Here is a 27153-nt window from a genome sequence, read left to right as displayed (position 1 = left end):
AAAGTTTAGATATAAGCCTATCTTAAATTCATGGGGTGGGAGATGAAAATTGATTCTATAGATTATGGTTATTAGAATGGAATTCAATTCTTATAGCACGCTCTTAGACTCGCTTCTCTATAGTAGAAGTGCAGCATACAAGTATCTCTCCCATATCACCAACCACATACAATTATATTAGCTTAATTAATTTGTGTCTAAATTATGATTATTAGGATGGAATTCAATTCCAATGATCCAAACGGGACCTAAGTTAACATATGCGACACGATGTTCAATAATCCCCAGCGAACCCCAAGAATTCACATAAGTTAACACATGCGACACGATGTTTGGTTCTGGCCTGTGATTCGCTGCCTGGACCAGGCAGCATGCTCACGCCGTCAGGCCGTCGATTTCATCAGCCTGGGGCCATGATTGCTGCCTGGCTCAGGACTGTAACCAAACAAGCCCGATATGCATCTAGTTTCAGAAATGCGAGTTTAGGAGCCATGCAAGATCCTTCACTCTCTTCTTGGCGAGCACATACAACACCTATTTTTTCAGAGATGTTAGGGTGCGTTTGGTTGGGAGACGATGTAGGACGGGACGGTCCTGTCCTACTTTTCTGGGATAGGATGATCCTATTTCTTGTTTGGTTAGAGGGACAGGGGCGTCCCTGTTTTTTGTTTGGTTTGAGGGATAAATGTGGGATGGGATGATCCCGTTTTCTGTTTGGATCAAGGGATAGCTGGTTATGATAACCTTCTGCAGAATCATGGTGACATTACCTCCTACCTGTCATACCTTCCTTCTTTCTAAGGATAATCATGGTGACATAATATATAGTCTGAAATATATACAATATATATACACAATATATAGTCTAAAACAGAGACAATTCATTTAACAGAAATATCAGACCAGTGTAGTTATTGCCTTCAGATAACAAAACTACAGGGAGGTCACTGCCATGATGAAACTGAAAACTCTGCAAGTAATATTATCCCCAATAAAGTATCATTTGAAGACGCAGGTAATTGAGAATGCAATAAACAAAAGGAAGCTTGGTAGCAAACCGAACTGTTTACCATCAAATATCATTCATATATATAGATGGCATTTACCACAGTACCATTACATCAAATCCATGCCTTACACAATATAGAAAGTTCAAGGCATACTATATGATAGGCCACAGTTAGCAAAAGAAATATGACTGACAAAAGAGACCGTTACAACTATCAGGTGTAACAAACATGGCCTAGTTAGCAAAAGAAAGCTTTACCACTATCACTAGTTGTATGTTCCAAAAGCACCTACTGTCCAGGGAACCTCTCACTAACAAACATAGCCATCCAATGTAACTGGTGCTGAAATGGCAAGCCATAGAAAGCTTTACCAATGAGAGGATTGGCCACCAGATGCGCATAGTATGTGGATATCTGAAGATCATTAAAGCCTGAAACTGAAAGGCTATTCACTTTGTCAAAGAGATCTTCTAGCAGCTCATTATTAGATTTAGCAACCTGCGTTATAGCCATGGCAAGCTTGTCACCAACTCTGTTGAACGCACCAATCAACCCCTCCTCTGCACTTTCAACAATCTTGGCCCTCTTGTTAGGTCTTGCATTAGATGTTGCCCCTTCCTCAAAAGCACTACTAGGATCCTCTTCTGTACCATTTGCAGCCCCATCTTCAGTATCACCATCTTCTGTACCAAGAGGAGCACTTGAATCCTTTGCAAACTTGCCAGTAGCCATATCCTTCCCAAAGATTGTTTCCATCTCAGCATAGTTCTCAAGAGGCTTGTTTAAATACTCGGCATCAGCCTTGTGATCCTACAATGCAATAGAAATTAGTATGAAAAATATGATAAGAACAAGACCACAAAACAATAGAAACTAGATTACGTGCACATGGCCATTGTAGTGCTCCTCATCAAGGGTGATGATGTAGTTCTCTTCATCGAATCCAGATGCACTCAAGCTCTTGAGTCGTGTTATCTTTGCCCACTTTCTTTGCCATGTCTTCAGATGGTTCTTAATCTGCTCACCATTGAGCGTAGTGTTGAATTTTTCATTGACAGCTCTAGCACATGCATTGAAATAGACCTTTTTGAAGCCCTTTCCTGTTTTAACACCACTGGCAACGACATTGGCAAGATTTTTCAGCATGAAATTGGACATTGGCGCTGTCCAGGCAGCCACACCAGTACCTCTCCCAAGTCCCTCAACATGACCATCCATTGCCTGGCATGTAACAAAAAAAACAGCTAGCATTGGATGTTAAGTTAACAAGATTTCAGCACCAAATACAACAAGGATTGTATGTCATTTAACTGGATTTCAGCAGCAAATAAGTCCTTCCAAATACAATATAGCAACAATAAGTACATACAATTGAAATATAGCAACAATATGTTCATACAACTGAAATATAGCAATAAATATGTCCATACAACACAAACACATCTAGGAAAATACTTGCAAAACTGAAATACATCAACAAACTAGTGGGTACTAACTAATATTGTTCTCTTGATGGTCTGCCCACATCTGATCAGCAATACTTTGCCTGAAATTAACCATCTCGGTATGCTCATGTGCTTGTCCACTGTATGTTGTAGCATGGTTATAACTTGAAAAATTATTGTCTTCTATGAAGAACTCATCAATTCCATCTTGTATAACCCAATTGTGAATGATGCAGCAAGCAACAACAATGTCTACTTGAGTTGGGAAAGGAAAGAAAGGAGTGGCATCATCGAGAATTTTGAATCTTCTCTTTAGACACCCAAATGCACGCTCTACTGTGATACGAAGAGATGAGTGCCTAAGGTTGAATAGCTCCTTCTCATTTTGGACAGGATTATTCCCCCACTCATTCAAGTGATAACGAACACCACGAAAAGGGGGCAAGAATCCTGGTTTTGCTCCATATCCGGCATCAACTAGGTAGAATTTTCCTAAAATGTGATGGAAAGTATATCATATTTCTATTATATTAATGATTCATATGGAGAATCTGATATGGTATTAGTGTATTACCTTGTGGCACTCGAAGTCCATTCTCACGCTCCAAAGCATCTCTTAACACTAGTGCATCATGTGCTGTCCCCTCCCAACCAGCCAATACATAGGTGAACCGGAGATCAAAATCTACGGCAGCCATTACATTTTGAGAGGCATATGACTTCCTACCACGAAAGGCTAACTCCATATCTTTAGGAACAGAGGCTCTTACATGTGTACCATCGATGGCTCCAATACAATCCTTAAAGTAAGGATCCCATCTATGGTTCCCTTGTATTTTAGTAGGAGTTTCCAATGATGGAGGCGTAATTAATTCCCCTCGTAGCTCACCAACAGCACGAAGAACCCTGTTAAAATAACGACTGACTGTTTCTCCGGATCTATCAAAATTAGTCCCAACTACTCTGTTCCTAAGGTTGTGCCCCACGGTATTTAGAAACATTGCCACTTGCTGCTCAACACAACAATGGATGGTATCTTCAAGCAAACCACGATCCCTGAATAGGTTGCAAAACCGAAAGAACTTGGCTCTATTTAGTCTTAGCATGTTCACACAAACTGTATCATCCTTCCAAATTTTGTTGTTTAAGTACTCAAGTCTCATCCTATCCCTTTCATCGATAGGTCCATAAGTAATACCTTCTCTCCTTGCATGTTGCTTACGTTTTCTAGACTCAATAATAACCATGGCCATCATTGACAACAACATATATGCAGCAGCAGTACAAGTAACAACCTTGGTTTGTTGATCCATCTATAACACAAAAGACCAAAGAATTCAGGACTATATACCACCAACTACTACCAGGAGAACCATGTGCAAGCACATCACAAAAATACCTTAAATCCTACTGCACATATGCATGTAAGCAATACCAAAATTATTGCACAAATGTATTCATTCAGAAAATATGGTGGCATAATACCTTGGGGAAAGGAAGTCAAGATCCTGTTGGAGGCCACGAACGGGGAGGGGGACAGCACTAGGGTTCCTTCTTCCTGTGAGAATCTGTGAACCCAGAGGGGGAAATATGGTGAGGATCTGGGAGATCAACTCCATTTAATACACTCATAGTTGTTAGAGCAATCATATATAAAAGAGATTTTGGAAAATATATGCAAACTGTAACATGGTATATGTATAGATTTATAGGATCATGGCAGCAAGCAAACACTGTTATCAGCGATAACAAGGTACACAAATTAATTAAAATTATAGGATCCCCAACAGTAAAATGCATTGGACGCTTTTTGGATCATTGACAGTAAGTGGGACACGTCCCAAATCGGGCAGGGAACCACCACAAATCCACAATGTAATGGTAGTTTTGTGAGAACTTCAATGTGTAGTTTTTTTTTGCTGAAATTTACTTTTGTTCTACCGTCCAAAGCAATCTCGCAATCAGGACTATGCTTTACCATTCAGATATGACACACACATTTAGCACGGATGTAAGTCAGTGAATATGTTTTGCAGACAAAATGCGCAGTCGAGGTGCTAGCGTACAAGGATAGCATGAGTGATTCTGTGCTAGGGGCCAGAGATTTCATTGACCGTGAGACGGTATCGCCGGCATCGATTGTAAATCGGTATTCGTTTGTCTAATGCCCGACCCTCGTGTCGTCCTAACACGTGATTTCAGAAACGTAGGTGTTCTTACTCATGAATACAGCCTGAATTATGAAATGTAATGCCTAAACTCACTGAAGAAAAATGCCTAAACTAGAGTTGTTAGAGCAATCTTACCACTATCACCAGGAACGGCGCCGGATCGGGCAGCAGGCGCTGCGGCTGGCGCGGTAGGCGGCGGCGGCGGCGGCGGCGGACGGCAGCAGGCGCGGTAGGCGGCGGCGGCAGCCGGCCCCGGGCGCGGTAGGCGGCGGCGGCAGCCGGTTAGGGCGCGGCGCGGAAGGCGGCGGCCATGGCCGGCCCCGGATCTACGCAGCGGAAGGCGGCGGGCTCGTAAGGCGGCACCGGCGGCCCGCCCCGGGCTCCTCGGCGGCCGCGGAAGGCGGCGGCGGCGGCGGAAGGCCCCCGGGCTCCTCGGCGGCCACGGAAGGCGGCGGCGGCGGCGGCCGGCCCCGGGCGCTGCGGCGGGCGCGGAAGGCGGTGGCGGCGGCCGGCCCCGGGTGCGGCGGCGGCGGCCGGGGAAGGCGGCGGCGGCGGCCGGTTGAGCTGCTGCTTGTTTTTCGCCCAGGGAAACAGAGCAACGGGAAGAGCACACGGAAGAAGAAGCGGAGCGGTGCGCGGTGGCTTTGGGCGGCACGCGCGCCTCACGTGACGAGCGAAGCGGAACTGGGACGCCCCCGTCCGCTCGTTTTTCCCGGACGGGGGCGTCCCGGATCTTTGGGGTATATTCCTCATATGGGACGTCCCTATCCCCTATGACTCGGAACCAAACACTGGACCATCCATGGACCGTCCCATCCCATCCCGTCCCGTCCTTGAAACCAAACGCATCCTGCTGGTGCCGTCGAGATTCTTTGAGCGCTAGGCATTCTGATTTCAGATATGCTGAACCATACCACTACATCACGGTTACCATCACACCAAAGAGCTGTACAGACAGCCAATGAACTCAGCTTAACAGAACAATATACGAAACTTTCTTTCACGACTCACTATTTCATCAAGGTCTACTCAAAATCAGGTACACAGACATCCGGAAGTCTTAACAGTACGACGATTACTCTAGTAACACGAAAGAGAAAAACTGTCTTTAACAATACTATTTGAAAGACGATCCTCGTTATCCTTCACTCTCCTCAAAAAGTATTGCACTACTCCCATGCTAGTCAGTCTGCAGGAGTACACAAAAGACTGGGTAAGTTTGTGAGTACACATATCACGCTCACACAAGAACAGTACAGTACTAATCTTAGCTACACGGATCGCACACGGCTGCTATTTATATACGCGACATGAATTTGACGGGTTTAATAATTAATACAGCAGTGCCCAGTGCCATCAGTAACAGAACATGCCTGTGGTTTGATGACATCAGAGCATTGCTTTCCTACCTTACATATCTTCCAATAATATTTTCCCAAGAATTTCAAAGTTTTAGCAGAATGTCTGCTCCTAGAATTGACAGGTGACACTTATAGCCAATATGGTTAGGAAGGCAATGCTTTGTTTTAACTTTTACAATTCATCACACAGAAACAGGGAAAATACAGTCTGATCAAACAGAAATGGGCAGCTACAGTTAGATGGGAATCAGTCCACTTTATATGCAACCATCCATCCAAAATCACAGAAAAACCTACAAAATACTTTCTGCACAATTGATCATCAGTTGTTGCTACGATACTAGATCAGGTTTTGTACAACAGATCCATATGTGGAGCGACAAACCGTCATGATTCCAGATATCGATGGACATTGCTAGCATACAACACAAACTTGAACCACCTAGTTCAAAGTACTGCAAAAAATGACTCTAAGACAAAAATAAATCAAGTCATCACTTGGGCTTAGTAATGGCTGGTTGGATCATTGGACAAGATTTTATAGGTCCTATATGGAGGAATGATTATAGCCTTATAGGCATCGAACAATAGCAAGTACTGGCAGAGACTCTCAACAGCAATTCATGGGGGAAATATTCCTAGTTGTACTCCCAAAACCTCTGGTGAACTACAAATTGATAAACTCAGGCTGACATACTAAAAACATCACCAAGTTCACAAAAACCTGTAGGAATCAACAGCATATCCAATCTGTTCCTAACTTCCTGTTGTAAATTTAACAGATGAACTTCTGCTAAATCAACTGTTAGATTTATTTCTAAGAAATATCTGACCACCAATGATGCACAGGATAAAATCCAGTGCCCAGTTACCACCTAATCGAATCATACGCCACGAACACAGAATTCACAATCGAATTGGACAATAATTCTCAGGTCGGCCGAGATCTACAAGCCCCACCGCATGCACAGAGTCAAACAAAGTCACAAACAGAAGCGCACACCACAGATCACCGAACCACGATAATAAAACAACCGGATCTAACGGAGGGGAGCGAGCGAGTAAGGGAACCAGTGGCACGCACCTAGCCGGAACCGACGATGATATTGTTGATGGGGATGAAGATGAGCTTGACGAAGAAGCCGACGAAGCCCATGACGACGAACCCGATCGCCGTCCGCGCCGCCACCTTGGTGAACTCTGCGCACACATACATACACAGATCGGATTAAACCACTGCCAGATCTGGCGAAGGCAGAACACAAAACGGCTCGGATTGGAAACAGGGCGGCGGATGGAGGGAGCCTGGCACGTACCCTTGCGGTCGGGCTTGTGGCAGCGCTTGACGAGGCGGACGCTGTCCTTGGCGAAGTCGCGGAGGGGATCCACCACCGAGTCGATCGCGTCCATGGCGGCCGGGCGAGATCTCGAGACGAGGACGCGGGGTGTGGAAGGAAGCCGCCGCGAGGATGCGGTTTTGCCTTTGGGAAGTTTGTTTGCCTTTGCTGACGGGTGGTCCCTTTATAAGCTCGGCTTCACCGCTTTGCTTGTTCAGTTTGTTTGTCCGGATTTCCTTTCCCTTTTGATCGTCTCGACGTCTCCGTCCGTCCACGACATTCCACGATTATCAACCGTAGATCAGTCTCCGATGCTATGATCTACGGTTGATAGTCACAATCCTACATTTCTCGAAATTTATACTTACTGCACCCTAAATTCTCAACATTTATACTCACTCCGGCCATAATTCTAGGTCATTTTTAAATATATGAAGTCAAGCTAATTAGCTCAATAACTTTAATAATTTCTTTTGAAATATATGATCAGATTATTCGATTGCTACAGAATCGACAACATATTAAATCAGTTATTAAAAAAACATATTAAATCAATATACATGTTTTGTACTAAACGTTAACATGACCTTTTAAGATCGCCAAATTAACGTTAAAAGGAACGGTGAGAGACTATCATTCTACAGGCGATATATGCTAACACGACAGCAACCAGCCGCAGGCATCCAGCAATCCAACAAATACATGCTGCACAAGAACAAAAAGAAGCCAATATACACCCAGAACAATATGTGGAAATCATTGAGGCGTTGAAAATTTCACGTATTTTGAAGTGACCACAAGAATTTCGTTCCGAGTTCCATCCATCATCGTGCAGTAAAGATCAAAATGGTGTTTCTAAAAGGGGATGCAAAAAGAAGGTGAAAGCCATGAGAATTTCCTCTTATCACTCTACAATTGATTCAGCTTTCATGACACGGGAGTCAGCAGTTCCAGTTTATTTAGCTATGGACCAAGTAAGCCTACGCTCAGCTATGTACCTAATGCTAATTCCAACAAAATAGCATGGCATCAGGGGAGCATCTGCGCTTCTGCAAATTGTGTGGAAGCCCAGAGATACTCCTCTCCAATCATCTGACAAGTGGGAGCCACGTGGTGAATGAGGCAAAATTACTATTCAGGCAAACAATGCTTGCTCCAATCGCAGTTTCTAACAATCAATCGACCAGCATTTACTTCCTAGCTCACAGTAGTTCAGTTTATGTACCTTCGCCCCACATGAGCACACAAGTTTACTAGTATGCTCGAATGACCATTCTCACCCGCTATGAAATGCAGCCACACTTCTATTGGGCATCAATACCATTCTGCTCAAAAAATTTTGAGGTTACTCGTCGTCGCAATCCATCATGCTCAGATCCCGTGCTTTTCTTGGAGACCAACATGGAAGGTGTGTCATCCCTTTGGCAACCCATGCCATTCACACCGGGGGTTCCATCACTGCCATTTTCTTGCCGACAACTGGTATTATTGGTGGCAAAAATTGAATGGCTATTTTCATCAAGGTGGTCAGTAGCTGCTCTTACTTGGAACAAAGAGCCATTTATTGTGCAATCTGAACACCTTTCTTCTACATGGTCAGGCACTACAGCACCATTAGATTTTTGCTCCATAGGAATGTCAGAGCTTGTGCCTAGGATGACAGATTCCCTGATGTTATTACTTGGCTTGCTGTTGCCATTCTCAAAGGATGATGATGTACCATTACCAAACGGCAAACGATCATCTACTTTGACTGAATTTCCTCTAGAAGGCGGCCTTGCGAGGAAGCCCCTGGGTAAGAATGACAGATCCCCTTGGGAAGCTTTTGATGGTTTCCCACTGCTTGTACTACTGCAGTTTTTGTTGATGCTTGATGGTTCACTGTAAGATCTTGGCTCAAAACCATGAGAAACTAAAGGCACATCTCGCCTGTCTGCATGCAAAGAGCTATTGCTAGATCGTGTATCACTATTGACCGTGCAGTAATTGCCATTACTGGATTTTTCCAAAATATCTCCATTGCACTTTTCACTTCTTGATGACGGGCTGTTGCCATAGGAATCGGGAAGAACTCCTTGGTCTGAGCCGCTGAGATATTCATTGCAATGGCCATTTAACTTTCGAGAGGAACCAGCACTATTGCCATCAACGTGATCCTCTTCGGCAAAGGAAGACCTCTTTCTTGAGGGCTTATCAAGGAAACCAAGAGCAAATGTTGATTTTGGTTTTACTGCCATCCCATTTGATAAGATTGGGACTGATGTTTTATTGTCCATCCTTCTGATTGAACCATCTAAGGCAGGTTGTTGTTCATCACATCTCTCAACTTCTGTGCCAGCTTCAGTATCAACATCCATATAATCAACTGAATCAATACATGAGGTGGGCTCCTCACGTTGCTCTGCAAAGGAATGAACTGAAGACGCTTCACTCATGGAATTGCCAAATTCCACAGAGCTCATGGTAGTAGGACCACCTTCAACCGGAGGGCTAAGTGGCACAGATCTCAAGGAAGTAGAGGCTTCCAATGGAGAACATGGAACTCTAGTATCTTCAAGAACATCTGATACTGGTGAACCTAGCAAATCTACTTCAGTGCTAACGAATTTCTCAGCCTCAATGCTTGTATGTAGATCCAAGTCTGATTCCTGGTCCTTGATATCCATTTTATGCAAAGATTTATTATTGGATTCAGAATCCTGTTGTAACAGATCTACTGAAGACTCCAAAGGTGATTCACAGTTTAATGTTGCATCCTCTGGTATCATATGGTTTTGTCCATTTAAAGGGAGCACTTTGCACTGTTGTTGCTGTTTCACAGGTTCCTCAACTGTAGCAAGTGGCCTGGGACGAGCAGTTCTCCTGTAGAGTCAAATGGAAAAGGAAAGCTTATCAATTCTTAAGTCCAGAACAGCACAAAGCTCATTCTGACAAGTACTAATTAGATATATAAGAAAGTGGATTTAATGGAGAGAACATCTAAAAAATTAGAAAGGGGACAATAATGTTCAAAAAGGGTAAAGTAATATTAGATAATTATGATTTTATTCGGTATTTAGCTGCTAGGTGAAACCATATGAGCCAATGATAATACAGAAAGCAGCACATTGTATATAACAGCAGTTCATAGTTCATACTGATACTGGTTTAGGTTGGTTTGACGATATATTTCCAGTCCACGGTATGGTGTCTATCTTTCATTTTCCGAAACAAGCAATATGAATTTTTCTTTCATTAGTGCAATTATATTTGATTGACGATGAGTCGATGCAAACAGAGCACAGAATGCAGGAAACACCAGTAGAAATGTAAAATAGTAAGAAGTACAAATGATCTACTCAAGGTGTCATTGAGCAGCAACATGGAAGTAGTAAAGGATTTCCAAAAGGTACACATGTGACATTTTCTTTTAAGGATTGCACCCGACCCTGTACGAAAATGAGACTGATGACCATAGGCAGGCATCAAAATCATTTTAACAGCAATTACCTGCTATATAGAAGCATATAAGCACCTTGAGCATGTACTTCCTCCTCATCAACAGTCATAACCTGCATATGCAAAAAAGCAAGCAAGCAAACTGAAAAATTTGCAATTATGACAGATTTATTTTTGTGGTAACAATATTAAAGTGAAAGTGTACCTTGCAATCATCGATTTTATACCAATTTCCTCGAGAACCTTTGATGTAACATATGTAATGGCCAAAAAATGACGCATTCAGCATATCCAGATGAACAACGACAGCATAGAGATCATAAAGGTCACTTCCATCAGTACTACTCATGTATGGTGTTAGATCTAACTCCATAGGGAATGTAACTCTCTTGTTCAGTTTCCCAAATCTACCACTCTGTTGCAGCCACATGAAATCTTGTTATGCAAAGTTGTTATAATACAATCAGGCAATGTTATTAGTATACTTTGAAAAAAACTGACCTGAAATCTTTTGAGAGTGATAGTGAGTATATTTGGAGCTTGATGAACTGAAAGATGCTTCCGTGCTTTCACATAGTCATTGCATCTGCATAGAAGAATGTTGAATGCTTTGATTTGAAGGTATTCTACAAACTCAAACTTTAATAAGACCACCGGGAAATGCGTATGCTATATGCTTTGAGTTGAGCAAGAATAAAGTACTTTTTTGTATAAACTTGGTCAAACTTAAAAAAGTTTGACTTAGGACAAAACTAAAATGACTTGTTTTTTGAGAAGGAGGGAGTCGATTGTTACAGAAATTATGAAAGATGCATCACCGGGTACAATATGATGTCAGAAGACATCTCATACGAGTACCTAAACTAGCAATTGCTACATGCAATTGGCTTAAATACAAATATTTCTAGTACTTCTGCATTAAACTAACCAACACACATAGATTAACCAGCTCACCAGAATATGATGCAGTTCAAGTACTCATGTCTACACAAGTACACAGTACTGTTTTGGACTTTTAGCATTCATGTCCATGCATTAACAAGAATTTTAAACGTGCATAAGAGACAGGATTATGTGCTATGTACTGATCATTAGAAATAAATAGTATTCAATTAAACTAAATTGGTCTACAAATAGACGCGCAGTAACAAAACCTGCAAGAAGTGTATGTGTCCAGAACTAAAGGTACTTTGAAATAAGCACTTGCACAAAACCACACTTACCCATCACATTTATACTTATTATCTCCATCAAGCCACTCGACAGCAGTAAACTGATCCAAGCACTTTTCCAAGGATTCAGCATCACCTTGAATTTCAACTGTCAAGTCCATCATATTGTCATAACGGTTTGAGACCATTCCGCATGCGGTACATTGAACCTGCACACATCCTTCAGGTCAGGCATTATATTTGATAAATTGTAATGGATGCATAAACAGCTGACTTAGTTCAGAGAAGAGCACAGCGGAAAGAAGACTAAATTCATTGATTTTAACCCATTGTCCTATAATTAAAGTGGAAACACAAGAAACCTGTGACTGCAGACGCCCACCAAATATGTGCTGAATTATGGTTGTCTCTTGGGTGCTAAGATCTACAGCCTTCTCACCTCCATATTCATCAAGACAAGCAGATTGCATCTTATCAATTGCAAACCTGCAAGTAACACAGAATACTGAATTGAAGATGATACAACAGAGAGCCATCCATGTAAACCAAGCAAAGAAAGTAAATCACCTCATGAATTCATGAGCATCCTCTTGCCTGCCATAGCCCAGATTGCCACCAATATTTGGCAGATGAGAAAGAATGTTCATAGGAGAAAATGGGTGTATACTTTCACTAGCTCTTTGAATATGAAATTGGAGCTCACACAAGAAACACCAATCTTCATGTTTCGTAGAACCTGAAACATAGAGATTTGAACAATTTGAAGCAAAGAACTAGATGTCAATGTATACTCATTATAGACAATCACATACATTCCCTGCTATGGTCTTTTCCTAAAAGATAGGCCACAAGTGGTCTCGTGCATGAGAGACATTGTAAAACCACGTTAGCAAAGCAACTGCACAGACGAAAAAGGATCAATGAGGTACATTTAAGAAGCGTGTGTAAAGCTAACATTGGTAACAGAAGAAAGTATTACTCAACCATACCTGTTGCCACAATTCATAAGCCCACAAGGTATGTAATCGAAGTCCTTCCAATTGTACAGCTTTAAAAATTCGTCATAAGAAAAGAGTAGCTGACCCTGTGAATGGTGCATGCACATGAAAAATGTTGCTGATACATGATGCATACATATTTCTAGGTTAAAGAGTATATACACTTACCTTCTTTATTTTTTTACTGGTGGGCACCAATGAGATGCGACCGAAACCTGATGATTTCTTGCTGTTGGCCTCAACTCCACGGGATAACTTGTCAGCATTCATCGGTTTGCACTTGGATTTATGACCAGCTTCCCAATGCTTTGTCTGACATTCTTGAGAACTAAACAAGAGCATAAACATTTAAATAAAAACAAGAGCAAAACAACAGCACTGTGACAACTGACTACTAACAGTATAACAGGGTTCTGTGACTATTATTCATTGGAAGCATAGACATGGAAGATAATAAATAGACTCCAAGCATTAGAACAACTTTTACAATGATACTAAAAATAACATGCACACTCTTGAAAAAGAAACACTACCGACATTGCACTGGAGGGCACAGATTCATCACAGAACATAGTAGGTCAGCAAGTTCCATATAGCCTACAGAGCAATATTGCCAAACAGGATAAAATCATCCCCATTACACCCAATTGAGATCCATTTTGGTTTCAAATTCAATAACCAAAGTACCTCTTAGAAATGAACTTTGTAGTGTTGTGTGGACATTATCATTTATCAGCATTTAAATAGGATATAGGAGCAGCATTGGCTACATGCTCTCATTAGTCATAATAGAAAAATCACTTGCAAAAGTTTTAAACTCATGAAGCAAGAATAAAGTCTTGAAAAGAATTTGCTTCCACTCGACAGAATGCAACAATCCAAACAAAATGTTAAGAACAGGGGAATTCCATTTCGTCACCAGTTCATCACCTTTTCCACTCTTTGTTGCTTTATTTTTCACCAAATAGGTCTCATCGGAGAGAAAATTACACTACGCTATGATGCATTGAACAGGGGGGTTACCAATTTCAAGCATGATCACCTCAAAAAATCACCTATGACTTCCACACTGGAACAAATATACAATCTCCAGCTATGTAAACGGATTATCACACTCTCCAGGACAATACGATCAAGGCTGGCTCCGTGCTTCCTCGCATAGCCACTCATCCACCACACAATCAATCAGAGGCTAAATCTCCTTTCCAACACGGGAAACCTCAATAATGACAACAAACAAGAACCAGAAATCACACAAACAAGCATGCAAGATCATGTGTTGTCTGCATCTCCCACGCAAGCACCCTGACCAAAACAGCACACTGCAGAAACCCCACTCAAGAACCTCGCAAGATCAGAGATACTTAGCGATTGCATGTACTCTGATGCACGGACAACGAAATCACCCACCCGAAACATCAATTTCCCAAGAAAATAAGCCACGATTGTGAAATCAGATTCTACAACCTTGCAAGATCCCGGTACAATCCCCCACACGATCAACCAAATCACATGGCAGAAGCGACAAATTCCGCTGGGAACTCGGCAAGAATGCAAGATCACACGCAGCGCCATACCCATTACTAGGCAATACCAGGAAGGGGCAGGGGAGGAAAGAGGAGGAGACGCACCAGTACCGCACGCGCTTGCACCGGGAGCACTTCTTGGAGGTGACGACGCCGCACGCGGCGCAGGGCCCGGACCCGGAGACCTCCCCGGCGGCGGGCCCCTCCTCCTGCCGCCTCCCCTTGGGCGACATCGGGTAGTCGGGCAAGCTGTGGTGGTGGTGGTGGTGATCGTCGTAGGAGGCGGCGAACCCCGCGGCGTCGACGACGAAGTAGCGCGAGGCGGCACGGCGCACGGCGACGACGGCCGCGGAGAAGAGCACGAGCCCGACGAACGCCGCCTGAATCACCGCCGAGAGGTCGAGTCCCAGGCCCGCGCCGCCGCCTCCGCCTCCACCTCCGCCCAGCATCTAATATAGCCGGGCCCTAGGGTTAGGGTTCCGCGCCCGGCGTCCGGCACCGACCATCCGAATGCCACCCGGCGTGAGGCGCCCGGACACGGAGAGGCGCGAGGACGAGTCCGAATCGAGGTGGTCGCGCCGCACGGCCACGCCACGCCCCCGCGCCGCACTCCCCAGCCGGAGCCGGAAGGGACACGGCCGCTTTTTCTCCTGTTGGGCTCTTCCCCCGCGCTGCCGCCGCTGACGGGTGGGCCGGGGGAGCTGTGGGGCCGGGGTGGCAGTGGAGGGGGTGGAACGAGTCAACGCCGCGGTCGCGGAAATGGTGGGGGGAGCGAGGCGTCTTGCTCGTTCGTTCTACAAGAGTCTCCTCGGCCTACGCGTCCATGCAAACAAGGGAAAAGGCAAGGTTCTATGCACAACATCCCCCTTCCTGTTTCTATTGCCTTTCTCTGAAAGAGAGTTGAGCCTTCCAGGCACCTCTGGAGATATGACGAGAGAATATTTCCTTTCCTTTTCACGAAGTAATATTTTCTATAAATAGTATTTTTTTTCTGATGAGTAGTTTGTCCTAAACATTAGAATGGATAGAATAACTCGAGAAAATTAAGGAATTAAAAGAGGGTTTTTAGCATGTTGCTAACTTGCTGCCTTCGGATAACAACACACATGTACGGTTTGTTCTTCTGCTTTTGCATACGCATCATCATAAAAGTATTGAAACACAAGTTCGTGTGCCGTCAATTTTATTACTATTCACCCCCGCGTGCCTGCCTGAACATCTCACTCACTACTAACTTTTTGCACCCGCTATATGATTTTGTTTATGTATTTTTGGTTGATCTAGTAAAGGTTTATATGTGATGGAAAGAAAAGGGAACACAGGTTTGTTGTCCTCAAGGACACAAATTTTTTTATTAAAAATAAATTGTGCTAGGCGGGAGAAGTACCCATTCGTACTTAAGAAGGATGTTGACATCAAATTTGCAACCTTAAGTAGTGGATGCGTACTTGCGGTAGTAAACCATGACAACCAATGCCCATCCAATTAAAACTCGCCACAAAACCAATACTATCTTCCCCATTCTAATCTTAAAATCTTTTTGGATGATGTGTATAAGGATCGAGTATGTATATGGTGACCTTGGGTTATTAGTTATTACCTTGTAGTCCTGTACTAGGACGGAAATTTTGTAGGTGCACGTTTTATGTGTGATTTCGCTGTCATGGCAGGTGCTACCTGCTACTCACCTGCATGACAAACTGCTGCGAAACAATTTAACGAGGAGTCTACCTGAAAACGTTGTCAGGAGATAAAATCAACTCGTCCTTAACCGCGCATATGCAAAAGGTGGCTGGAGAGATAGACCACACCATTAACTCGCTACGAATAACAGTTAACGCCTCGCCTGCCAACGCCCTAATCTGACAGTAGTAGCAAAGCTAAACACGCTGATCTAATTTGACAGCACTGACGACACATCTGTTTCGAACGGCGTGTGACCCGATCGTTGACTGACAACTGACTGCCAACGCTCCTGCAAACCTTGGCACACGAATTCAGTGGCCAGTGTCAATTCCGCTCCGGAGAGAGGCCCATGTCATTAACTCCTACCCCACATCACATTTTGACTTTTATTTCGAAGTTTTCAGCACTGCTGCCGCCTGAATTATTTTGCTGTCGACGGACAGGCCCATGCTATTATTCATTCCTCCTTTCACATCACATTGTTTATTGTACCTTTAATTTTCCAGCATTTGAATTGCCTCAGAAAATTAATGGAAAGGGGATTATTGGAGATTATTTTTTTTCTTTTCAGCTCAAATCTGACGACGCGAAGCTGAAAGCCAATGAGTCCTGGGCTGAAATGCAATGGCGTGACAAGGCCGGAGGCTATTTGAGGAGGCCCAAGCCCAATAACAGCATGAGGGGGGGAAAAAAGGAAGAAGAGATTCCCGAGCGGAGCTCACAGCCCGCCATCCGCGCAACCGCCATTTAAAAACTCTGCCTCACCTTGTCGCTTCCCAGTTCCCACTGCCCACCACCACCGGGGACGAGGCGTCGAGGACGACGGCGACCAGATCGGCGGCGAGAAACCAGAGCGGGAAAAGAAATTAACCCACGAGTCGCGCGGAGGCGCGTCGCCAGTTGCGCATTCTTTTCCTTGCATTTTTACACTCCTCCCGGAGATCTCCCACTCCCGTCACATGGCCGCTGCGGCCGGCCCAGAGGCTCGCTCTGCTCCGAGTCATTGACCTGAGACCTGACTGCACCTGATTCCTCCTCTCTGATCCGCTTGCGGCGAGAGGAGCGCCTCTCCGAGCCGCGTCTTCTTCTCTCAGGTAGGCGATCTCTTGCTTGCGCATCGTGAGGTCCCTCCATCGGTATTGCTGGTCTGGCATGTTGTCGGACGGGTGGTGCTCGTGCTGTTGAAAGCTAGAGTTTCATGTAGTACATTTTTGCTATCACAGTGTTGAGTGTTTAGATGTCAGTGAGTGTAGCTGACTTCGTTAGTTTGGGAGGTATGCGTATCTGTGGTAGCGAGTCATTTTCCATCAGTAATTCAGCATTGCTTTTTGATTCTGTTGATATCTCGTGTAACTGTTTCTACCCTCTATGTGGCCTGAAAACATAGGGAATAAACACCGGAAGCAGGTCAAAATGGAAAATTTCGGTGAGGATCGGGATCCTCTTAATAAGGATGTTAAATTTGATGACAAGCCTGTTTCTGTCGATTTCCAACGGCTTATAGAACTGACAGATTCCGAGAAAGGCCAGTCTCATCTGCAATGCCTTGTGAAGCACTGGGAATACAAGAGGGGCAGTTCTATTCAGGTTCTTGAGGAAGAGCTTGATCTTCTCTGCCAACAGAGGAAAGAGATTGAACAAAGAATTGTACAGAAGAGGCAACAAATCTTGGAGCGGCGACGAATCCATGATGAGAGTTGTGACACTGTGAAGGGGCGATTACCGGTACTAGATGGAGGGAAGATCACCCAATCTCATGATCAAGAGCTTAAAACAGATGCAGAGCACGACAGTATTTCGTATTGGAAAGAGAGGGCAATGCAGTTAGAGGAAACACTTTTCAAGAGCATAAATTATATGCAGAGTGTGACATTATTTCGTTTTGGAAAGAGAGGGTGATGCAATTAGAAGAAAAACTCCAGGCATGCCTTCAAAGGGAGAGCTCATTGGTTGAAAAACCAGAGGGAGGAACAAGGAATCCACTATCACGCACACAAATGGATGAACTCTCTGGACTGTTAAAGCGTGCTGATTTTTTCTTGCACTTGATTCTTCAAAGTGCTCTTATTGTTATTGCTCATCAGGTACATTTATCTATATCAACACATATTACAACTTGCCCTGTTAATGGGGATGCTTTTTTCAGAGAAGGCCCATATAGCAGGGTATAGATAAATCATAGATTCTTCTCTTGTTCTCTTTTCAGGATTCTGATTTGCGGTACCGTTTCATATTTAATCACTATCCAACACTTGCTGATGAGGTAATCTGATTTTATTCACCTGGTTCGTTTCAAAAAAAAAACTGATTTTATTCACCTTCACATCATTGTCTTTATACTTCATATTGTACACCCTTCTTTTCCTGGAAGTTTATTACTGTACAACTAGAGTACATTACCCTGAACATTGGGCAATAAATCAACATTACATGACAGTTCGATGTTCTAGTATTTTTAATAGTCTTTTTATCTGATGGAAAGATAACGTCGTGCTTAGAACAGTATAATAAAATTTCATTATCATCAAGTGGGAGTTCTTTTGGTTTCCAACTATTTATGATGTTTTAGCTTTTTGTTGGCTCTTAACTTGTTGCCATTATTGACCAATGTTTAACTTTTACGCAGGGGCAAAGCTACGTTAGGATTAGGGGGTGCAAATGCACCCACAACAAAGATGCAAAACAGTGATTAAGGTCAATTTTTCACCATATATGCACCCATGACATTTCAACTCTATGCACCCACAAGGCAAGCGCACCCCCCTCTAATTTGTTCTAGCTTCGCCACTGCTTTTATGTGCTATATTCCACTACTAGATTTATGGCTTTGATTTTCATATCGCTTCTCTTCCTTGATAAAATGATGCCAACATCATTGGTAGCCTTAGGGTGACAGACAGTAGACTTAGAACAATATAATAGCATTTCACTGCCATTAAATAGGAATTTTATTTAAATTTATTCATGATATAGTATATTCTTGTTGAATTTTAACTTTTTGGCATGATGGCAAGCTTTTACATGTTATATTCCGTCATTCCGTGGATGGATTAATTAACGGACCCAATTTAGCCCTATTTTCTTGTTAGCACCTAGTAATTATTGCAAAACTACTGTCGGAGGGTACTTCTGATTTGAGGTTTATTTTCATCGTTGAGTGCTTAAGACACCCTTTTGATTCAAAAAGTTCCCTGTCGAATTGAGAAAATACTTTACTTTTTTTTCGTACTTCTGAACCACAATCCATCTACCTTTTTTGCATTTTAGGTCAAAAGGAGAGAGAAAATGGTGGAAATACATGTGAGAGAAGCTGTTCAAAAAGCTATGGAATCGAAACTAGAAGGCATGAAAATTCAGGAGCCATGAAAGCTACGACATTTGGACTAAGGATAGCAGCAGCATCTCTGAATAAGCATCTTTTGTTTCAGACATTTTGTTTATACAGATTGAAACTCACCTGTCTTAAGAAAGGAAATGATGTGCCTGTTTGTAAAATCCTTGTCATTTTCTGAGCATGCGGGATCTTTAGCAATTTAGCGATCCAGCTGTCTGCAAAGCTAGATCCAATTGTTATCATCTATTACACCGAAAGCATAGTCTCTAATGCATGCTAAACAATAACTGTTTTCAAAATCTTGTATTTGCTTCTTTTCCCCTGACGAAATGGCGTCAGCACGCACGCCTTTTCATTTTCTTTCTGGAGCAAGCCCTGAAGTCTGAAGATAACAAGCCGAGCAGGCAATGAACTCACAGAACCTGAAACTCTGCAGTGCCGACTCGATTAAGAAACGCTGAAACGTAGTACCACCTAAAGAACCTGAACGCTGTATACGCGAACAAGACAATAGGAATGCCAGCCGCCAGAGGGAGAGCGATCCAGGTGGCGCTTGGATCCGATCGCACACATGAACACACACACACAGCTCGCTCCGCCTCCGCGCAGTCCACACGCGGAGAAGCAAGGGCTTGCAAGCAACGCACGGCAAGCGGCTACACGCCTCGAGGCGGCCTAGCCCCGTGCTTACTCGGTCTACTAATCAAATTTAATCCTCCTCCGGCGAATTGGTTAACCCACGGATTACCAGATTAGATTAAGCAAGCTGCACGGGGTCTGGAGCAGACAAGGCCTCTCCTGTCGCCGTGCCAGCTAGCCGCGCCGATCTGGACCTGTCTCGCTGTCCCTACCTGCTCGCCTCGCATCAACCAGCACAAGCTTCAGTTCGATCCGGCGATCCCGCCTGTGTTCATGTGTCTCCGAGTCCCCCGCACCCCCCCCCCCCCCCCCCCAACAACGAGTAATTAACTGCTGCTCGCCCGAGAAGTGTCATTAGCGGCGTCAACTGAATGGCATGCTTTGAATTGAGACTCGTCAGTTTTGTAGCTCGAAATTCTGAAGAACTAGCTAAGCTAATCAAGGTGAACTTAATTAATAAATAATTGAGCGATGATAAAGCTAGCTAGGTTCTGTGATCTTTTGACTTTGTTCTTGTTTAGGATTTTCTTCTGTCAGTTACATGGTACATAATGATGGTTGTTCCGTGAAATGGAAAGTTAGCGTCCGCTGCAAATTCAACTGAACATCGTATGTAGATGTGGTACCACTGCACCATTTTGCTTGCAGTTGCAGATGATCGCACTGGATTTTTAAAGACTAAAAGCCAGGTTGTTCAGATAAGCTAGACTAGTCCATTATTTTTCCTGCAGTCTTGGGGGATGCCATACAGCTCTGCTTTCGGCGAGGACTCATTATTTACTAAATCCATTTATCTTTCCAGAGCAGGCTAGAAGTTGTAGTACAAGATATTTTTTTGTTTAAATTAAATTATTACTACATTATAATAGGGACATGGAGTTGATTTTGTACACTTAATAATGCCGCACTCACAAGTTGTGTGGAGTTTCAGCTTGCCTTGCCAGGCTAAGGTTTTTGCAACTGTGCTGATCAAATTGTCAAGTTGCGTGCATCATGAAATCAATAATGCAACACAAGCTATAACTTCGTAGTTCCACCTCAAAAGGAGAAAAAGGCTAGACCTTCTAATTTGGAATAGTCTTAGTTAATTCCATGCTTGCTAGGCATCAAAAGCAAATAGTACTGCCAAGAAAATATGCCCTGCACGATATCCACTTGATTAATGTATTTAATTTAAGCAACACTTTTTCTCAAGTCGTCCATCACTTTGATGATCTCAAAATATTGCTCAATTATAAGCTCTTTGAGGGGGTTGCACTGAACTCTGAATATAAAATCGGATATTTCATTTTTTAGAAAAAATAAAGAACATGAAGGCCTTAGAGCTTCTCCAGTTTTGACAAAGGGCCCATGATAAAAAATTGAAATTCCCTGGGACCATTCTAGAGAAAATGAAATAAGGTTGCAGCAAGGAGCAGAAAGAAAGAGGTTCCCATAGCTTCAGTACCACTTGGTGAATTGCTGTTGTATATGATTTTTTTTAAAATAACTTGAAAAATAGCCACCATGCCCCCTAATTTTTCCTCTGCCCCATCAGTGGGCAAAGGGCCACAATGAAGAAACTAAGCATGGTGGCAACCACCTTGCACGTTCTAAGATGCCAAGCTTTAGTTACTGCGTCCATTAAGTGCTCCTGATAACTTAATTATCTCCATACATTACAAGATAATCTATTCCGGCTGCACATGGGGGGCTCAGCCTTGCTTGTTTTCTGTGTGGTACTTCAAAAGAAACAGACAATTGAGAATGGTACTAGTTTTATGGAGAAAACAAAAAAGATAATATTTTATTTGGTGATAGGCTATTTTTTTATGTTTCTGCCATCAGACGCACATACAATAAAAGAAAACTGATGCCACTGATATGGGCTGGCCTAGTTTTCATCTCTATGGGCGGCCCCATTATTTTTGGATAGTTGACTTTGTTTGAGGAGGAAATTTTTGCAAGTGAACACACCAAGTTGTTCACATGATGCAAACAATAAAAATGTGGTCACATGCTCACTCTTTTGGCTCTTTTATGTTATATATCTTTTATGGCAACTATAGGCTAGGTTAATTTCGAATGGTAGTTCAGCTAGTCAATGCTTCGAGTACTTTGATCCTTCAAGTTTGTGAAATGGCCTCCATATGTTTTTTTTTCATGCTCAAATAGTTCAGGCTAACTAATTATAGTCCTAATTTTTTTTCATATTTCTAAAATGATCAATTTAATTTTACTCCAAGTTTTTTAGTGCTCAAATAGTTCTAGGTAACTAATTATATTCCTTATGTTTCATCTATTTAAAAATGACTATTTTAATTTTATTGCAGTCATAAGAAAGAATATTCAAATTTCCTTTTTTTTATCTTCACACAAAATCGCTACCTTCAACATCTATCATTTTCAGTTCTCACATGTACTGAGGCCAACTTTCAATTTTCAGATACCTAGTTGTATTAAAGAAACTGGATTTTACATACCTAATTTCTTTGTATATTTTCTTAGGTTAACTTAGGAAACTGATTCTTCTTCCAGCATATGAAAACAAATCCTAATGGATCTAAAAATACTTTAAATAAAGCTTTTTTGGAGATTGTATTAGTATGCCATAGTAATAAGGATATTCTTTCTACAACAATTACTGTACAATATTCACAAGCTAAGCTTTGTTTTAGTTTGTTGGAATTTTCTTCCTTCCCGCACCAAAGCAACTTTGTCACATCCAAAAGTTGGCAGTCCAAAGCATTGTTAGTGGCATGCAAGTAGTAGTAGTGGAATAAAATAAAACCATTGGTGTGTTCCCGCTGGGACTCTCATCAGCCTGCTTACCCCACTTCTTTTGTGACAACAGCAGATCTAGCTGTCAGAGTGCATTAGATTATAGCTGCTTGGCTCTTGGAGTACAAATCAACCATTATACAAACCCCAAATGTAACCTAATCCCAGCTGTGTGTCCACTCAGTTAAATGACCATATGCAGACTTTCAGCATTGGGCAAAAAGCTGATAATCATAGGTGTAATGCTAGCTGAATAAGACTTCAGTGTAATTCTGACCCCAGCATGTTGGCCTATACATTGCCGCATGTCGTGGTGTTTTTTTTTATACGATCAACGGCTGTGGTGCTGCAGGGATCAAGCTGGCAGCACGTTAGATTATGGTTGCTTGGCCTCTTGTGTGAAACCATTATTGTGCAGATGATTGCTTTCCCTATATAAGCATCCAATTAGAGGCAGTGTACTTTAGGCACAGTTGCTTAAGATGACAGTACTTCTTTGCAAGTGGAATGCATGGAATCGTTGCTTACAAGGACTCAAGGAGTCCCCACTCTCCTTGATATTCTAGGATTTATGTACGGATCAAATGTCCATTTTTGAACGACAGTTAAACCGGCCTGACATAGATGCACAATGGACAGCTAGCTGTATGTTCCGTACTTGTGTTTGATCGTGTTTGTATTGTATACCCATGACAAAATATGTTGGAAGAAGATTGTTTTGAAGATGATACATTGTAAAAGAAACCAGGGATCAAAACTCGGTGTTGGAGATAACTACATGTGAAACTGCAGCCAGTAAAAGAACAATGGTGGTAATTACCACAGTATCATAGAGACATGGACAACTTGGTGAGTGGTGTGGATAATGTAAGTCAACTTGTCGGCAGAAGCATGTTCAGTCTTTTGTCTTCTATGGTGTATGTTCTTGAGAGCTCCCTCTACCTCTAAATCAAGCTAGTTCAATTAGCCAGGTTTAATTACAAAACAAGAAATAGGTTTGATTTATGCATATAAAACCTGCAGTGAGGTCAGGGCTCAATAGTATAACAAGGTGCTGTTACATTTCTCCTCAAACTAATCAAAAGTCAATGACTACTATTTTAAAAAAGATGGCCCCTGAAAGTCAATGATGGTAATCAAGAAAAACGAGAAAAATATCAGAATCCAGCATCATGATAAGATGATTGCAAGAACCGCTCCATTCCGAGATAAAGGTAGTACTAAATTACCTTATCAGGGGTGCCCAAAAATTCCTGCCGAAACTACTGGATTCTCTATCTTGAAAATAAACAATTTTTTGCTAGGTTGCGGGCTCAAGAAATTTGGAACCACAGCTAGACGCATACCTGAGTCTAACTTCTACTCAATAACGCATAGCTGAGTCAAGAGAACGCCGATGATTAGTGTGCACGTTTGAGAGAGGAGATAGCACGTAGTGCACTATTAAGAGCGTATAGTTCACTCGATACATTGAATTTGTGACATTATTTAGACGCAGACTAAAAAAGTCAAACTGCTCACGAGCATTTTCTTTAATTTTTTTTATTCACATTCCTAGGGCATTTTTCAATGTATAAAGAGGGTTAGTATACAAGAAAAGTCTTAATGCTAATAGACAAAGGGATCAGATACTTCCTTGAATTGATTGAAGCAACTCAAACTTTGTCACCGTGTCTAAGTATACATGAACATAATGATGTAGAGTGCACCCCATGGGAGAAAATAAAGATATACTCCCTCCCCTCCGTTCAAATTGTTGGTCGTTTTAGCTTTTCTATATTCATAAATATTATTATTTATGTATACATAGATTATATCTTATGCACCCAGAAATGCTAAAACGGCCTACAATTTGGGATGGAGGAAGTATATATGTCGGTGTTTCGTACTGTTGACTAATGATTGTACGCCACGCTCTTCCCACTTCCGATAGCTAGCACACAAGAGACAGGGAATTATACTGGTTCGGGAAGATCCCTACGTCCAATTGAAACATTGTCAGTCCAAATAACATAAATCAATACAATCCAACCAACACACAAGATGTAGGGTATTACGCAACATTAGCAGCCTGAACCTGTCTAAATCGTGTGTTCGAGTTCACCTTCGAGTTCCTGATCTCGGCGAGCCCCACGCGTAAAACACTACCTCAGATACCCCCTCAGTAGGTTGCCGGGTCTAAACACCGATAGTCGGGGAGCTGGAGGCGCTTCAGGGCGTGTCGGAGGCACTGTGGGCCCACTTGTTCGTGGGTGTGGCCTCGGAGGGCCCACTCACGGAGTAGCTCGGGGCTGCCCGTGGTCGGGTGGACGATCTGATCGCGGAGGCGCTCTACCAGGACACCCACACGGCCTTCACCTCAGTGGCCACGCACTGCGACGGTGTGGACTTCGCCGTCGTTGGGAGCAGCTACGCGAGGAACTGCACCTCCGAGGAGCTGATGCAGCTCGGGGAGATGGTGGCCCTTGGCGCGCAGCAGCTAGTCGGGCAGATCTCGCCAGCCGTGATTCGAGGCGAAGCCCTTCCCGAAGCCCCCTGCCGAATAGACATTTTAGTTTTCTTTTTGTTCTGGCATCGGGAACGTGGCTCTGTAATGAACTTGGTGTTTTCAGATCGTGAATTTTCTTCAAAATTTGGTTCATTTTTTGCACGTGCTTTGCCTTTGCCACTTCCCTACGCAACGAAGTCCGAGGACTAGCCCACGGAAGACTTTTTTTTGCCCTGGTCGGTCGAGTGACACAGGTTGGGGGCGTGGGCGGTGTTCACAAGTGCAGCCTAGGAATGCATATGCATGCAAGTAGCCCTCGCGAGCAGGTCGCGCCAATTGCCCTCGTTTGACGTGAAGTGCTCGGTCAGGAGTGTTAAAAAGAAAATTGTGAACTTAATCGAGCATGACGCTTCTTTTGATTGCATGGTGTGAACTGTTTGTACAAACTTAAACAACAAATCTGAGGGTAAAAGCGACTTAGCTGCTCGATGTTCCAGGAGTTGGTGAGGACGTCACCATCCTTGTCCTTGAGGCGATAAGCGGCTGGGCATAGGACCTCAGCTACAGTGTAGGGTCCCTCCCATGGTGGCATGAGCTTGTGCTTGCCTCTGGTCGTCTAAACCCTTCGGAGGACCAGGTCTCCGACCTGGAAGGCACGACCTCGTACATTCTTACTGTGGTAGCGTCGGAGGGCTTGTTGGTACTTGGAAGATCGGAGGAGCGCCACGTCTCGCGCTTCGTCGAGCTAGTCGAGCGCATCCTGGCAGGCCCCTTCCAACCTTGCCTCATTGTACGCCTTGACCCGGGGCGCCCCGTAGTTGAGGTCAGTGGGGAGGACGGCCTCGTGCCGTATACCATGAAGAAGCGTGTGAAGCCTGTGGACCTGTTTGGGGTCATTCTTAGGCTCCAGAGCACTGCGGGCACCTCGCGTGCCCACCGCCCCATGAACTTCTTGAGCCTATCGAAGATGCAAGGCTTGAGGCCTTGCAGGACCATGCCGTTAGCTCGCTTGACCTGCCCGTTGGTGTGTGAGTGGGACACTGAGGCCCAGTCGACCATTACGTGGTAGTCGTCGCAGAAGCGCAGGAATTTCCTTCCCGTGAACTGCGTGCCATTGTCAGTGATGATGGAGTTTGGGACCCCGAACCTGTAGACGATGTCGAGGAAAAGCTTAACCACGGCTGCCGATGTGACTTTGGCGATGGGTTCACCTCGATCCATTTGGTGAATTTGTCCATCGCTACGGGGAGGTGGGTGTAGCCCACGGGCGCTCTTTTGAAGGGCCCGACCAGGTCAAGGCCCCACACTGCGAAGGGCCATGTGATCAGGATGGTTTGCAGCTCTTGAGCCGGCACGTGCATCTGCCGCACGTAGTACTGGCACCCTTCACAGGAGCGAACGATCTGCTGGGTGTCCACCACCACAATGGGCCAGTAGAAGCCTTGTCGGAACGCCTTATCGGTCAGTGACCTCGGGGCTGCATGGTGGCTGCAGATGCTAGCATGTATCTCTAGAAGTAGCTCTCATCCCTGGTCGGTGGGAATGCACTTTTGAAGGATGCCTGATGGGCTACGCTTGTAGAGATCCTCCCCGACGACCACAAAGGTCTTCGCGCGTCTGGCGAGGTAGCACGCCTCAGTGGCGTCGGTGGGGAGGGTGTCCCGCAGGAGGTAGTCAAGGAAGGGCGTGGTCCATCTTGGCTCAAGCGCCGCGACCACGAGGTCAGGGGTGCCCATTTTGACCCCTGCGGCTGGCTCCGCTACTAGCTCGGGGTGGCCTGCGTCAGTG

At 43.8% G+C, this 27153-nt stretch overlaps 4 protein-coding genes across 6 annotated transcripts; 1 reads left to right on the top strand and 3 right to left on the bottom strand.

Moving 5' to 3' along the window:
* Positions 1 to 1019: 1019 nt before the first annotated feature.
* LOC101766365 lies at positions 1020 to 7531 on the bottom strand. 3 transcript variants are annotated; one of them, XM_022826002.1, is made up of 7 exons: positions 7304 to 7531; positions 7072 to 7187; positions 3941 to 4023; positions 3030 to 3768; positions 2568 to 2947; positions 1893 to 2210; positions 1020 to 1820 (listed from the first exon to the last, which is right to left on the bottom strand). In XM_022826002.1, exons 4-7 carry the CDS (start codon positions 3766 to 3768, stop codon positions 1299 to 1301), a joined length of 1959 nt encoding a protein of 652 aa, XP_022681737.1. In that variant the 5' UTR covers positions 3941 to 4023; positions 7072 to 7187; positions 7304 to 7531; the 3' UTR covers positions 1020 to 1298. The 3 variants fall into 3 exon arrangements, with proteins under 3 accessions (XP_022681737.1, XP_022681735.1, XP_022681736.1); XM_022826000.1 differs by lacking the exons at positions 2568 to 2947; positions 3030 to 3768; positions 7304 to 7531 and having other exon boundaries at positions 1893 to 2231; positions 7072 to 7109; XM_022826001.1 differs by lacking the exons at positions 2568 to 2947; positions 3030 to 3768; positions 7072 to 7187; positions 7304 to 7531 and adding an exon at positions 4762 to 4832 and having other exon boundaries at positions 1893 to 2231.
* A 541-nt stretch (positions 7532 to 8072) lies between these two features.
* On the bottom strand, positions 8073 to 15289 carry LOC101765956 (ubiquitin carboxyl-terminal hydrolase 19). Its single transcript, XM_004965636.4, has 11 exons — positions 14564 to 15289; positions 13101 to 13260; positions 12924 to 13018; positions 12747 to 12832; positions 12502 to 12670; positions 12297 to 12420; positions 11986 to 12143; positions 11264 to 11348; positions 10968 to 11177; positions 10814 to 10875; positions 8073 to 10186 (listed from the first exon to the last, which is right to left on the bottom strand). Exons 1-11 carry the CDS (start codon positions 14905 to 14907, stop codon positions 8629 to 8631), a joined length of 3051 nt encoding a protein of 1016 aa, XP_004965693.1. The 5' UTR covers positions 14908 to 15289; the 3' UTR covers positions 8073 to 8628.
* A 2263-nt stretch (positions 15290 to 17552) lies between these two features.
* LOC111256938 (probable histidine kinase 1) lies at positions 17553 to 18962 on the top strand. The gene is made up of 3 exons (XM_022825656.1): positions 17553 to 18228; positions 18351 to 18407; positions 18771 to 18962. The coding sequence occupies exons 1-3, from the start codon at positions 18043 to 18045 to the stop codon at positions 18831 to 18833; spliced, it is 306 nt and encodes a 101-aa protein (XP_022681391.1). The 5' UTR covers positions 17553 to 18042; the 3' UTR covers positions 18834 to 18962.
* A 7148-nt stretch (positions 18963 to 26110) lies between these two features.
* On the bottom strand, positions 26111 to 26586 carry LOC106804280. Its single transcript, XM_014805049.1, has 2 exons — positions 26290 to 26586; positions 26111 to 26248 (listed from the first exon to the last, which is right to left on the bottom strand). The coding sequence occupies exons 1-2, from the start codon at positions 26584 to 26586 to the stop codon at positions 26111 to 26113; spliced, it is 435 nt and encodes a 144-aa protein (XP_014660535.1).
* Positions 26587 to 27153: the final 567 nt, after the last annotated feature.

The sequence above is a fragment of the Setaria italica genome, chromosome IV, assembly GCF_000263155.2.
Source record: "Setaria italica strain Yugu1 chromosome IV, Setaria_italica_v2.0, whole genome shotgun sequence".
Classification (NCBI taxonomy): domain Eukaryota; kingdom Viridiplantae; phylum Streptophyta; class Magnoliopsida; order Poales; family Poaceae; genus Setaria; species Setaria italica.
The sequence above is the reverse complement of the archived record's forward strand: the minus strand, read 5'-3'. Positions and strand labels throughout refer to the sequence as shown.

Excerpts from the sequence above, each read along its gene's own strand:
- LOC101766365 (XM_022826002.1), bottom strand. The coding sequence starts at position 3,768 with ATGGATCAACAAACCAAGGTTGTTACTTGTACTGCTGCTGCATATATG. Across the intron at positions 2,948-3,029 it reads TGGACTTCGAGTGCCACAAG|GAAAATTCTACCTAGTTGAT; the intron begins GTAATACACTAA and ends ATCACATTTTAG. Across the intron at positions 1,821-1,892 it reads ACTACAATGGCCATGTGCAC|GATCACAAGGCTGATGCCGA; the intron begins GTAATCTAGTTT and ends ATTGCATTGTAG.
- LOC101765956 (XM_004965636.4), bottom strand. The coding sequence starts at position 14,907 with ATGCTGGGCGGAGGTGGAGGCGGAGGCGGCGGCGCGGGCCTGGGACTC. Across the intron at positions 11,349-11,985 it reads AATAAGTATAAATGTGATGG|ATGCAATGACTATGTGAAAG; the intron begins GTAAGTGTGGTT and ends TCTTCTATGCAG. Across the intron at positions 10,187-10,813 it reads TATATGCTTCTATATAGCAG|GAGAACTGCTCGTCCCAGGC; the intron begins GTAATTGCTGTT and ends TTGACTCTACAG.
- LOC111256938 (XM_022825656.1), top strand. The coding sequence starts at position 18,043 with ATGCAATTAGAAGAAAAACTCCAGGCATGCCTTCAAAGGGAGAGCTCA. Across the intron at positions 18,229-18,350 it reads TTATTGTTATTGCTCATCAG|GATTCTGATTTGCGGTACCG; the intron begins GTACATTTATCT and ends TTCTCTTTTCAG. Across the intron at positions 18,408-18,770 it reads ATCCAACACTTGCTGATGAG|GGGCAAAGCTACGTTAGGAT; the intron begins GTAATCTGATTT and ends ACTTTTACGCAG.
- LOC106804280 (XM_014805049.1), bottom strand. The coding sequence starts at position 26,586 with ATGGATCGAGGTGAACCCATCGCCAAAGTCACATCGGCAGCCGTGGTT. Across the intron at positions 26,249-26,289 it reads TGGGGCGGTGGGCACGCGAG|GTCCACAGGCTTCACACGCT; the intron begins GTGCCCGCAGTG and ends GACCCCAAACAG.